The 12,136-nt window shown below is 48.0% G+C and overlaps 5 protein-coding genes across 5 annotated transcripts; 2 read left to right on the top strand and 3 right to left on the bottom strand.

Annotated features, from left to right (window-relative positions):
* Window positions 1-3,762: 3,762 nt before the first annotated feature.
* Window positions 3,763-6,333, bottom strand: LAJ45_09865 (uncharacterized protein; the record flags this gene model as incomplete). Its single annotated transcript, XM_046119404.1, has 1 exon — window positions 3,763-6,333. One exon carries the CDS (start codon window positions 6,331-6,333, stop codon window positions 3,763-3,765), a length of 2,571 nt encoding a protein of 856 aa, XP_045967479.1.
* A 45-nt stretch (window positions 6,334-6,378) lies between these two features.
* On the bottom strand, window positions 6,379-7,628 carry LAJ45_09864 (uncharacterized protein; the record flags this gene model as incomplete). The annotated part of the gene is made up of 4 exons (XM_046119403.1): window positions 6,379-6,769; window positions 6,834-7,146; window positions 7,207-7,490; window positions 7,558-7,628. The coding sequence occupies 4 exons, from the start codon at window positions 7,626-7,628 to the stop codon at window positions 6,379-6,381; spliced, it is 1,059 nt and encodes a 352-aa protein (XP_045967478.1).
* A 79-nt stretch (window positions 7,629-7,707) lies between these two features.
* Window positions 7,708-8,069, top strand: LAJ45_09863 (uncharacterized protein; the record flags this gene model as incomplete). The annotated part of the gene is made up of 3 exons (XM_046119402.1): window positions 7,708-7,865; window positions 7,916-7,952; window positions 8,022-8,069. The coding sequence occupies 3 exons, from the start codon at window positions 7,708-7,710 to the stop codon at window positions 8,067-8,069; spliced, it is 243 nt and encodes an 80-aa protein (XP_045967477.1).
* Window positions 8,070-9,703: 1,634 nt separating this feature from the next.
* LAJ45_09862 (uncharacterized protein) lies at window positions 9,704-10,162 on the top strand (the record flags this gene model as incomplete). The annotated part of the gene is made up of 2 exons (XM_046119401.1): window positions 9,704-9,826; window positions 9,923-10,162. 2 exons carry the CDS (start codon window positions 9,704-9,706, stop codon window positions 10,160-10,162), a joined length of 363 nt encoding a protein of 120 aa, XP_045967476.1.
* A 747-nt stretch (window positions 10,163-10,909) lies between these two features.
* Window positions 10,910-11,841, bottom strand: LAJ45_09861 (uncharacterized protein; the record flags this gene model as incomplete). Its single annotated transcript, XM_046119400.1, has 3 exons — window positions 10,910-10,978; window positions 11,207-11,445; window positions 11,664-11,841. The coding sequence occupies 3 exons, from the start codon at window positions 11,839-11,841 to the stop codon at window positions 10,910-10,912; spliced, it is 486 nt and encodes a 161-aa protein (XP_045967475.1).
* Window positions 11,842-12,136: the final 295 nt, after the last annotated feature.

The raw sequence follows: 12,136 nt of genomic DNA, 5'->3' as shown, positions 1-12,136 counted from the left end.
CTAAACTGCGCTAAAGATCTAGAAGAATACATGTATTCATGAGGCTGCATCGAGTACAGTTATTATGTAATCCGAAGGGCTGACAATCTTGTCAAATTAAGAAAATGGAATGTCTTGTTTCCTTTGATTATTCATTATGGTTTCTTCCCTTTGTTCTAATGCGCATAAAAATGTCTGCTAATTATACTAAAGTACCAATCCCCTGGCACAGAGAATAATTGAGGCTCAGTTGTTTCCATGAATGTCATATACGGACAGTGTGAACCAACTACATGCGTAATACTTCATGACGTTTCTAGACTGCAGTGGCTCTGCATAGAAACAATCCGGAAACGTCACGAAACAACTGTTAGTAGGATTCGATGTTCTTGGTTGCAACCCGAATATTATACGCTTTCAGACTGCGACGACAAAGAATCCAAATATCTCTTGCTATATAGTCCTCCATATCATCGGAACCCAAATAAAAAAAGTAATACTCGTTGACTAAACAAATATGGATATGAGCACCGCCAAACCGCCGAGTGAGCCTCGATGGGATACCGAGCTTTGGGAGTTCCAAAATAATCTCCGTCACACTCGAAACCAAAAAGGCCAACGACCCAACCCGCGTGATCGTTACTCGCGTGCCCAACTCATTCAAGACCAATTGAGTTTTCAACCCAATCCTGGCGAATCGAGGTATCGAGGGGGGACACAGACCTTTGACGACGTACAGGTAACTTATATCTTTCACCGCTTTCCGCCATCAGTCGCGCCCTTGAAAAGTCTCAGAAAGACCTATATAGATAATCTTCTTTTGGAAACGAATCACCGCGGGGAGTATGTGGTCCTAAGGACGATTACACCATCTACGAGATTGACGGCGGTTATGTCTGCCGTGGAAGATGAGACTGGGGCGTGTGATCATCTGCAGATATATAACATGAATCGAGACTTGCATCCAAAGCAAATCCTACCAGAGGGGCAGGTTGTGATTATCAAGGAGCCATTTTATAAGATGAATCTAAATAGGGGGACAGGCATTCGGGTAGACCATGTGTCGGATATTATATTCCTCGATCCTGATGACGATCATATTCCAATAAAATGGCAACCAAGTATGAAGGCCCCTGGGAAAACTCCTGTTGATTGGAAAGAGGAGGGGAATTCTTATTATAGAAGCAAAAAGTTCTATGAAGCTATTGAATGGTATTAATACCCCAATTATGCAACTCATTGGATTCCATTATACTTATCCGTTATATTTCAGTTATACAAAGGTTATTAATATGGTCCCGGATGATGCTGTCTTAGCTAAGGCTTCACGACTCAATCGCTCGATATCATACTGCTCTACCGACTTTCATGAGAAAGCTGTCGAAGATGCGGAATATATTCTAAAGGACGACCCTACCAATGAGAAGGCCTTATTCCGCGCAGCGAAAGCTCTTTACCAAGGTCGAAGGTTCACGGAGTGCAAAGCCTATATCACCACTCTCCTCAAAACATACCCCGCAAAGAAAGAAACTAAGGCACTTCTTCTTAAAGTGGATAAGCGGCTATATGAGGAACGCACCGGCCAATATGATTTTGAAGAGATGAGGCGCCTCACTGGTGTCGAAAGGAAGAATGAAGCGGTTAAACTTGACTATGCTGATTTTATAGGTCCTGTGGAAATTCAAGAGAGTGTAGGTAAGGGGAGGGGATTTTTTACGACTAAGGATGTCAAATATGGGGAGCTCTTGCTCTGTACCAAAGCTTTTCAGACCTGTTATGCTCACTTGGATGGCCACTCAATCTCTATCGATACGGTAGAAAATAAGGTTGAAAAAGAATGCGGAGATGTGGTGACCACAAACATTGTTCAGAAGCTATACAACAACCCATCTACGTCAAAGGCGTTTTTGGACCTCTATACCGGAGCGTATGAAGGCGTGAAAGATGGCTTTGTTGATGGAAGACCTATTGTTGATACGTATAGCTCACCAGACTATTATATCTCTATATTGGGATCGTATGAAGTACTAAATTCGAGTTCAACTTAGGTTCCGGGTGTACCAAGCCCAACGTTTGAACAATTTCTCCTGTCCAATAATCAGCACTGCAAGCCATGCTTACTTGACAGGGCACAAGGACGGCTGTGGTCTCTGGATCACACCATCTTACATAAACCATGCGTGTTGGGGCCCCGGTGCAGTTGTTCGATCTTTCATCGGAGATATGATGCTTGTAAGAGCTGGAGGAGACATAAAAAAGGGTGTAGAGGTAACGTTCTCATACCTGAACCCTGGCGACATCAATAAACGTCGGCGCACCTGTCTCGACAATTGGAAATTTACATGTGATTGCTGTCTCTGCACGGTCGAAGAGCTGGAAACCGAAGCTGATCGAATGCACCGTGGCGAAATCCTTATAAAGATTCTCGAGTTCGAAAAGCTGCTTGAGAACCCACATCTCAGGGTTTTGATAAGCTCTTTGCCCAAACTCATCCTGCTTGTCGAGTTGCTTGAGAATACATATAAAAGACCATCCGCCGAGCAACCTCGGCATATCTTGGCCCGTGGCCTGTTGACTCTTGCTAAAATATATCGGGAGCTCAAGAGTCATGAGTTGTTCATCGAGACTACGAAGAGTCTGGTGACAGCATTGGCTTTCGATATAGAGGAAGATATGGAGCGGGGTAAGATTTCGTTCAGAAAGTATGGAGATATGTCCGCGGGAAGTGATCTCTCAGACAACTTTGCTTTGATCGCCGATGCATATTTTATGCTAAACAACCCTTTGATGTTTGGGGCCTACATAGAGATTGCAGCTCAGTTTCACGAAATTTATGTTGGTGAGAGAGAGAGCTTTTTAAATTTGGATCAGGAAACAATGCACATGGCTAGTTAAATTGGATCCGTAGTAGCTGTTGCAATTAGTAGCTAGAACATGGATCACAGGGGTGTAGTAAGACTGCAGTTGCATGATGCATGTAGTATTTTCCGCAGATTGTTAGACTGGAAAAACGTATATTAAATCTAATGCCATTAATTTACCCTGTAACAGAAAGGGCAGCCTAGACCCCGGCGCAACCTACTCAGGATGTTATCATTAATAAAAATCTTCAATGATTGAAGACCTACAGTACTTCTGAGGAGATACCAAATCGCAGAGTTTAATCACAACTTGTATGTATTAATGGAGGCCAAAGTTTTAAAGGATAAGTTTCAAAAAAGGACACTACAACCCATTGCTAGGACGATGGATTGTAATGTACAATGTTGAACGATGCGCCGTAAGGGACTCGAACCCTTCCCAGTTGCTATCAAGATTCCCAAGAGGGAGCTCAATGGAAGGCAACTATGCTACCCCTGCACCAACGGCGCTTGATATTATTGGAGCTCTGAGATTTTTAATACTGCTAGCAGGGATCGAGTGATAAGGTAAGATTGTTTCGAGTGATGGCCTATGAGTGAACACTAAAATTGATTGAGTACAAGGATACTTGATGTACCCAGTCGACCGGCCCGGTCGAGGTAGAATTTCGATAGAATACTAGATAAAATGCATAGAGTAAATTGGTGAGTCACAAACATTATGAGTTAACAAGATACCAGGAGCCAACACGGGCTTGCCCACCATTAAAAGATAAAAAACGTAGTACGAAAAGAAAGGCTGAACGACACGAATTCCACCAGCCGACAGAAGTGGATGAGGAGATAACTCTCTGACATGAAATAAAAGAACAAACACAATAAGTCAACTTTAAAATGAAGAAAGTAAACATAATTTGAGCCTTTAGGTCTTCAACAAATTCCCCATTTTGCTTGCTGCCCTTCCCAATAGGCTTTTCCTTACTTCATCGTCGTCGTCATCCCCTTCGAATTGGCTCTCAATCTTTTCCCGGACATCGTATTCCCTTTGCCTCTCATCTGTTACTAATCGTCCAGTATCATCCAGTTTCTGGTCTCGGTACTCCGAGTCATTTCTCATGGTTGTCATCATTCCCCCAGGGCCAGAGCCATGACCTGTATCAGTGGCACGATGTCTGTCCATGGATGACCTGCGGGCAGACCTCTCAGATTCTCGTTCTCGTTCAGCTTGTTCCATTTCGAGATTGGCGCGTACAGGATTATTGCGTTTGGTATCCTCAAAAGCACCAGGGATATTACCCATTCCTTCATCTCCACCACGCTTGACATCTAGCGGGCCTGGATCCTGGCTGACGAGGGAAGAGTATTTCTGTCCAGGACTGGAAATCTTTTGTGAACTGTTTGTTCCTGAAGGTTCCCCAGTGCTCCTCTCCCTTGCCAATTTGAGGGCTTCGTTTTGTGTATCCTGCATCTCTTTTTCCAATTCTTCGCGGAGACGTTCGGCTTTACGGTTGGCGTCATCGCGAGGAGCACCTCCTGTAGGGCCCGCTACCTCGTAAGTCCTTGGAATTCCTTGTGGACCTGGGTCTAGCATTGCTGCGCCTCCGTCTCTGGTGATGATGTATCTTTCTCCAAGAGACCTGCGTCGTTCAGGCCATGCTCCCGTCTGATTAGTATTGTTTCGTTCGCGATCCATGCGCTCCCTATACGTGCGTGCACGTTGCATATCATGCTCCATACGCTCACGCATCGCTCTCTCATGCTCTTTCTGCTCATGCTCTATCCTATCACGATCCAGGCTCTCACGACGTAGTCGCTGGCCCATTCGTGCCTTATCTCCTCCTCCGTCTCGACCGGTATTGAAAGGAACTTCTTCTGTATCTCTAGTTGCGTTATCGTGACTGTCATGGCCTGAAATGTATGCTCCTCCCCTATAAGAAACAAAATTTGCTCTCCTAGCGCCGCCTCCATCCATCCCCACAATGTTAGAAGAGTTGTTATAGCTATCATCAAAGCTTCCAGGCATACCGCGGGAGCGGGATTGGGGGTTGTAGCTATTGCCAGATCCAAATCCGGTTCCAGTACCAATACTGTAACCACGAGGTACAGTGTCTGAGCCTGCCTTTTTCTCGGCATAATTCCCAATATCACTGCTAGGCGTAATTCCCATACTAGAATCAACGTTTTTCGCCGTATCTACCACATAGGACGCAGTGTTTGCCATCGTGTCCGAAACTGGTCTTGCGGTAATGCCCCCACCGGAAGAATAATCACCATTTTCGGACCCCGTGTATTGTCTTTCTCCAGTTGTAGTGCTGGGGCCAGTACCAGAAGTAAGACCGATACCAGAAGCAACATCCTTAGCTGTATCTGCAACATAGGACGCCGCATTCGCCGCCGTGTCTACTATCTTCTGCGTGATAGAAGCTCTGTCACTAGAGGCGTATGTACGGCTGTCATAACCTGAGGCGTCGCCCGGAGAATAATTACTTTCATAGGCTGCAGGACCAGTTTCTGCCTGAAGATTAGAAGAAGGGCCGGCCGGAGGAGCGACGCTTCTGGCTGTATCGGCGATATATGATGCCGCATTCGCTGCAGTATCCATCGGTCTCATCTCTTTGACTGTATCTGCCATATAGGATCCAGCATTTGCAGCTGTATCCCCAGCATATGACGCTGCAGCAATTGCTGTATCCCCAACGTAGGATGCCGCATTGGCCGCTTTCTCCATTGGCCTCATGGAGGAGACAGTGTCTGCCATATAGGATCCTGCGTTTATAGCTGTGTCTCCGGCATAGGAGGCCGCACTTGCAGCCGTATCCCCAACGATTGATGCCGCGTTTGCCGCAGTATCGACTACATTCCGGGTAGCAGATGGTCCTGAATAGTCTTCTCTGGCAGCATAATCTCTATTACCAGAATGTTGCTCACCGGAACTAGGACCGAGACCAAACTGGGATGCGGTATCACGGCTGTAAGGTAACCCGCCTCCGGGATGTGGAGAGGCATGGGTTTCACCAGTTCGATGTTCGGAGGGTCCAGAACGAGAGGGGCCCACGTTTACGTTTTGCGCATACGAACGAGGGCCATAATCTTCACGAGGTGCTGAGTACGTCCGAGTTCCGGATCCAGTACCGTAGCCAGTCCCAGGAATTGAACTACCATGAGAACCAACACCACCACGACCGATCATATAAGGAGCCAAATTTGAATTAGATTCCTTGACACCGGGAGAAACATGTAATACAGAATCGCGACCAACATCAGAAACAGGAATGGGTATAGTAGAATTATTAGAACGTGCATTATCATGACCCCTGCTCATACTACCCATAATATTGGTATCAGAAGTATACCTTCCATCATATCCGCCATTTGCTCTGGAGCTCACACCACCTCCATCAGTATTCATGGAAGTGACGCCGTGTCCATATCCCCTGCCACCGTCCACCCCGCCAACACCGCTATCGCGCTTGCGAGACCTTCCATTTCCCATCTTATCATTTGTCGACACGCCACTTCTGCCGGCGTTCGACGTCTGTCAATCCGCCAGGACTGCCTCACCATCCCGAGCGTGAAGCTCAGCGCCGCCGTCATTCAAGACGGCCCCATTGCGGGCACCACGCATACCGCGAGTGCCATCACCGTCTAAGTGCCTGTGGTGGCCGTTCTCGTCATCGGTAATGTCTTCATAATCATCATCATTCTCACGATGATTGCGGTGATGATGTTCGTCAGCTGGTACCCACTCGCTGGAACCACGTTGCATGGGGCGGTCTTGATCGGCGAGAGACACTCCTTCGCCGGCGCCGGCACGGGTGACACGTCCATGGGTACGGTGTGGGCGAGACCCACGCTGGGAAAGGCGGGAGCGAACGGCAGCTTTGGCCTCGACCCAGTTTGTAAGAGCATCCTCACAGTCCTGGATAATGCTGTATAGCAGGTTTGTTAGAAAACGAATGCAAAAACGATTGACGGGGAACAATGATGTCATACCCTTTGCTAGCTTCATATCCGTCATAGGCCGGCCTCGTCTCACCAGGTGTAACTGGGGTGTCATCCACGAGCGCCAGCAGATGCTTTCCATATCCAGCAATCAATGCAAGTTTCTCAGAGTGCTCCCTAAGAGCATCAAACTGGTACGTGAATGCAGCCTTGATTTTCTCACGGGTGATATTGGACAATTGCGCCTCAGCCACAAGTGACTCGGCTTCTGCACGGACAAGCTCCTGCTCAAGCACCACGATTTTGGGAGATGTAGGGTCCTTGTATTTTAGTTGAGCGATTTGGTCGGTGATCTTTTGTTTGCCTATTTTTTTTAACCAAAGAATCAGTGAACCACCTCAGCAAAGATAATTGATAAACCTACGATCACGGCTGGGTTGAACGCTAGACTCAATGTTCCGCACACTCTTAATAGTAACTCTGTATTGATCGTATCTGTCGATAAATTGGTCCTCCAACTCACCCACCTCAAAGATGAGCACACCCAGTTTGTCCGTAATATCAGAAACATCCTCGTCACACTCCTCACCCCATATCGAGAGCTGGCGAGCAACCTCACGCCGTTCGCGTCCAACAAGTTCCATAGACCGCATAAGATTCTTCTCCATTTTCACCAGCTGAGAAAGCTTCTTGGACAGATCTGGGCCGCTACGGTGAAAGGTATAGTCAGTACTTTGGACCTTTTCTGGAAATTTATTAGAAGTGAGAATCCTACTAAGCACCCGCCATAGATTTGCGAAGATTATGTCCTGTAGAGGCTCCAAAGAAGTATGAAAACGTCAGCATGTTCCTTTGCCTCAAATGCTCGCTTTAATCATTCATTAGGATAACTCAAAGAACACCCAGAAACCAAGAAACGCCGAAAATGAACGCGAGAAACAAAGACAATTGTAGACATAGGGCGTTTAGTGGTTACCAACCTATGTTTGAGGTTCCAAACAGCCTTCCAACTTTCGTAGAGCTTTGCGGAGGAGGTGGCTTCTCGATCTGCGACTGGGTCGGCGCCCTCGACTGCCGCATGGAGTAGGTTCGATGCATTCTGAATGATTATAATTACACTAATGTGTATAAAGGCCAGAAAAATTGAGGTTTTACACTCCGATGATTGAAGTATGGTTGATAGGAAGGGCCAATTGGTAAAGTGTAGTGTTGTAAGGTCAGGGTTAAGGTTATATACAGGGAGCTATGCAGGCCACGAGAGCTAGAATTATTCCGACGTATTCCTAGCGAAGATCCAGCGACAACCAACCAGTTTCGAGAGAAACTGTAGGTGTGAAAATATGGTGATTATAGGAGGAATCAAGAAGAAGAAAAAGAAAGGAGAAGAAGATGTAGAGAAATGGGACGAGCAAGAAGCCCTTTTTCTCATCTTGTTCTTAAGATCTTCTCTTCTGAAAACGGATTTGTGGTATGACATCATATCTCAATGCGTCATGCAACAAGAACTCTGACAAGCCATCCCCGTCATACCCGAAGCTAGGGCCAGAACCTTAAGAGGCCCTGAAGGTCTGATATATTTCACCTGTGGGTATAATTGACAACTGCATAGCAGCCCCTTTCCAACGACGAGCGTTCCGTTCATTTAAAGTAAGGGATCAAACCCCGAGTTCTTTGGACCTCTGAACGAATTCATACCACTACTTGATCCAGCAAAAACCCAACAGAGAGTTGTAAAATGCGACCCTCAAAGAACAGCGGGACAGCCACTGAAAAGTGGAGAGCATCTAGTCCTCAAATTCACGTCACTCTGAGAAGGCGATGTGTGCAGAACAAGCACTAGAGAACCAATTCCGAGAGCCCAGAAGCTCAGCTCCCGTGCCGGCATCGGTTAACTTTAACCGTTACAGGATGTCATCATTTCAGATCCTTTGTTGAACTTGCTTTTCGCCTCAGATTCCTTGTGTGGCGCCATTCAGTCTCCGCATGTTTGGTTGCAGCGATTTGTTTCTTGTCCCTCCCCTGTGGGGTAATAAATTGCATGTACCCCGGCCTCTGTTGCGCGCCGCCGGATCAGTACTGCAGTGTGACCCCTACTAGTAGATGCCTGGTGGAACATCCAAAACCTACTAATTCTGCAAACCACACGCTTGGGGGAAGCTCTATTCCCCACTGGGGTTGTGACGAAATGCCAGTCCGAGTGATTTTCCATGACACGGATACAACCGCATCTTGATCATTGAACCCGTAAAAAGGGAGATTTAACTTGGACCATCGTGTTAAGTCCACCGTTAATGCTCTAGTATGAGTTTCCAAAGCTTTTCGCAAGGCATTTGGACTTTTGTCGTTTCGTGTAAAGTCTGCAAGGTAATGACCATACACTTTGGCAAATATTTACACGAGAATATCTGCTCTGGTGGCCAAGTTGGTAAGGCGCAGCGCTAGTACGAAATGCTGAGACCCTCCGTTCAACTCCGAGTCAGAGCACAAAACAGTTCGAAGAGGGACACAGGCCTCTCATGAGACCTGTAACTTTTTTCTCAATTGAGAATTCAGCGACATCCAATGGTATATAGAAGATCCCTTAAGTGATTCTGAGCTGCCCATCGTTTTGGCGATTCCTTTATTTTTTTTTTTTTTAGTTCAGGATCTTATGGCGACTTTGCTTTTTTATTCCTCGATCTGTTCTGGCCAATGAAGGAATCAATGTAGGAAGTAATGGAAGAAAAAAACGACAAGAGAACCTGTCAAAGAAATCAGTAAAACCATCATCTACCCCCCAAAACCCTAACCCACTCCATACCACATCCCTACCCACCTACACTTCCTCACCTTACCTTACCTACATCCACTCCCCAACCCCACTACCACACAACCCCCACTCTCCCCAAAAACTCAACACCACAGCCGCCGCCGCAGCAGAAATGAACATCCCCGACACCACGCCCACGCCATCGCCCTTCCTGCAATCCTTCATCTCCCGCACGCTCCGCGTCACAACCACCGACACCCGGGTGTTCCTCGGTGAGCTGAAGTGTACTGATAAAGTACGTCTCCTGTCTGCCTTTCTGGTTTTCGTTTGGAGGGTTGGGGGGAGGGTTGGGGGGCTAACGTGGGGCGGGGCGGGGGCGCGGGGTATGTAGGATAAGAACTTGATCCTCTCGTCGACACATGAGTACCGCTATCCGAGCGCGCGGGATGTGAGTGCCGCTGCGACAGCAGCAGCGGCGGCAGAGAAGGCGGCGGGGGAGGGTGGGGAGGAGAAGGAGGGCGGGGAGGGGAGGGGGAGGGGGAGGAGGGGAAGGAGGGGGGGAAAAGGTGAAGCTGGATCTGAAGAGCAGGTATATTGGGCTTGTGGTGGTGCCGGGGGAGCATGTGGTTAAGATTGAGGTGGAGGAGAAGAAGGGGGCGAGGTGACTGCGGGGGTTTGGGGGAGGGGTGGGGTGGAGGTTGCGGTGGTGGAGGAGGTGGTGGGGGTGTGAGGGGGGGGATTGGGGCTGAATGGGATGCTGGATGTAGTGTGGTTGGAGATGGTTTCAGTTCTATGGATGGGATGGCTTGTCATTAGGTGGGAGATGTTATTGGTGACGACTGGTGGTGGAGAGCTAGCTTGCAGCTCGGATTATTATGAGCCGCCGAATAGTCATCACAGGCTTTTTATCTACAGCTTTACTAAACAGCTTCGAATCCCCCGACAGAACAGAACATGTCTTGAACCCATATTCACATTCAAACTTTTTTCCCCCAGCCCCCGGCGTAGCTATATGCCCCAAAGTAAAAGACAAGAAAAAAGCTATAAAGAAAAAAGAAAAATAAAACGCCCTTTTTTTCGAATCAGATCCCAAGATATTTCTTCTTTTTTTGTGTTTCTAGTATTTTCCTTCGGTTCGGGAAATACAGATGCCTTCCCCCGTCTTTCTCTGCTGCTCTCCAAATCCCTCTTTCTTTTTTGGCCAGATTCGTTCACCATCATAGTAGTAGTAGCTGTATGCTCGCTCCGAAGCCCGCAAAAAGAAGAATATTATTTCCCCATGTTTTTTTTTTTTTTAATTGCTGTAAGAAGACAGTACTAGAGAAGCGGGGAAAAAAAAAAACACAAGACCCTTGACCCTGCATCCCCACAAAACAATCTAGAACTTCTGGAACGACTTTGTGTTCTTTCCGGTGCGCGGGAGGACGCGGAGGACGTTGAAGCGGACCTGGACACCACGGATCAGCACACTGCAGGGAGGGGTACAAGTACTCGAGGGGGGTTCTCGACGCTCGCGACGGGTTCCACCCTTATCCCGCAGCCAGTTTCCACAAAGGAAACACACATATATGGCATGGATAAAGTTTCTGGTGGTGGAACACGCGCTCGCCATCTTGCCCGTAGCTCTTCTCAAGTCTCATGTCAAGCACGCGGAACTAGGTGGGGGGTAACAAACAGTCTTGGACAAGGGCCTGCACTGGCCGACGGTGACCTGGTCGCCCTCCTCGACACGGAAGGCGGGCGAGACGTGCGCGGCGAGGTTCTTGTGGCGCTTCTCGTAACGGTTGTACTTGGGGATGTAGTGCAGGTACTCGCGGCGGATGACGAGCGTGCGGTGCATCTTTGTGGACACGACGGTGCCGGTGAGGATACGGCCGCGGATGGAGATCAGGCCGGTGAAGGGGCACTTCTTGTCTGTGGAGTTGCTGGAGGTTAGTGTTTCTGTTGTTGAAAGATGGCACGTAGTAACCCGTTTTCTGGGATATTGAATTTTCGAGAAATTCGATATAGAATCCATAGCCAGAACTTCCCCCCCCCCCCCCCCTTTCCCAATCCTCTCTTTATCCATCCATCCATCCTTCCAACGCAAAACGAAAACCAAAAATCACACACAAAAAAAAAAAAAAACTAACCGATATAATTCCCCTCAATGGCGGTCTTGGGGGTCTTGAAGCCCAACCCAATGTCCTTGTACCATCTCCTGCCGCCCTTGCCGACTCTGCGCTTCGCAGGGCGGGTCTTGCTGGCGAGGAAGATGTGGGGCTGCTTCTGGAAAGCGCGCTCGGACTGGACGGTCAATTCGGTGGCCATGGTTGCTGTATTTTTTTTTTTTTTGCTTGGGTTGGTCTTTTTTTCGTGGGGCTTGTCGGTCGGTCGGGCAGTCGTCGTTCGTTCGTTCGTCGTTCGTGATAGTGTTTTTTGCGGTGGTTTGCGCGGCCTAGGGTGCAACGGGCATGTGTGCGCGGTTGTTGCTTGGGCGTTGTGGGGTGGGACTGTGGGTGGGGAGGGAGGGGAGGGTTGGTGCCCTAGATGGAGATGGATTAGATCAGATCAAAGCAGATCAGATTACAGATTGTAGATTAGATCGGATTAGATCGGATTAGAT

Source organism: Morchella importuna, assembly GCF_003444635.1.
Source record: "Morchella importuna strain M04M26 chromosome Unknown Morimp01GS039, whole genome shotgun sequence".
In the NCBI taxonomy this organism is placed as follows: Eukaryota; Fungi; Ascomycota; class Pezizomycetes; order Pezizales; family Morchellaceae; genus Morchella; species Morchella importuna.
Note: the sequence above shows the minus strand (reverse complement) of the source record. Positions and strands in the feature narration are given on the sequence as shown.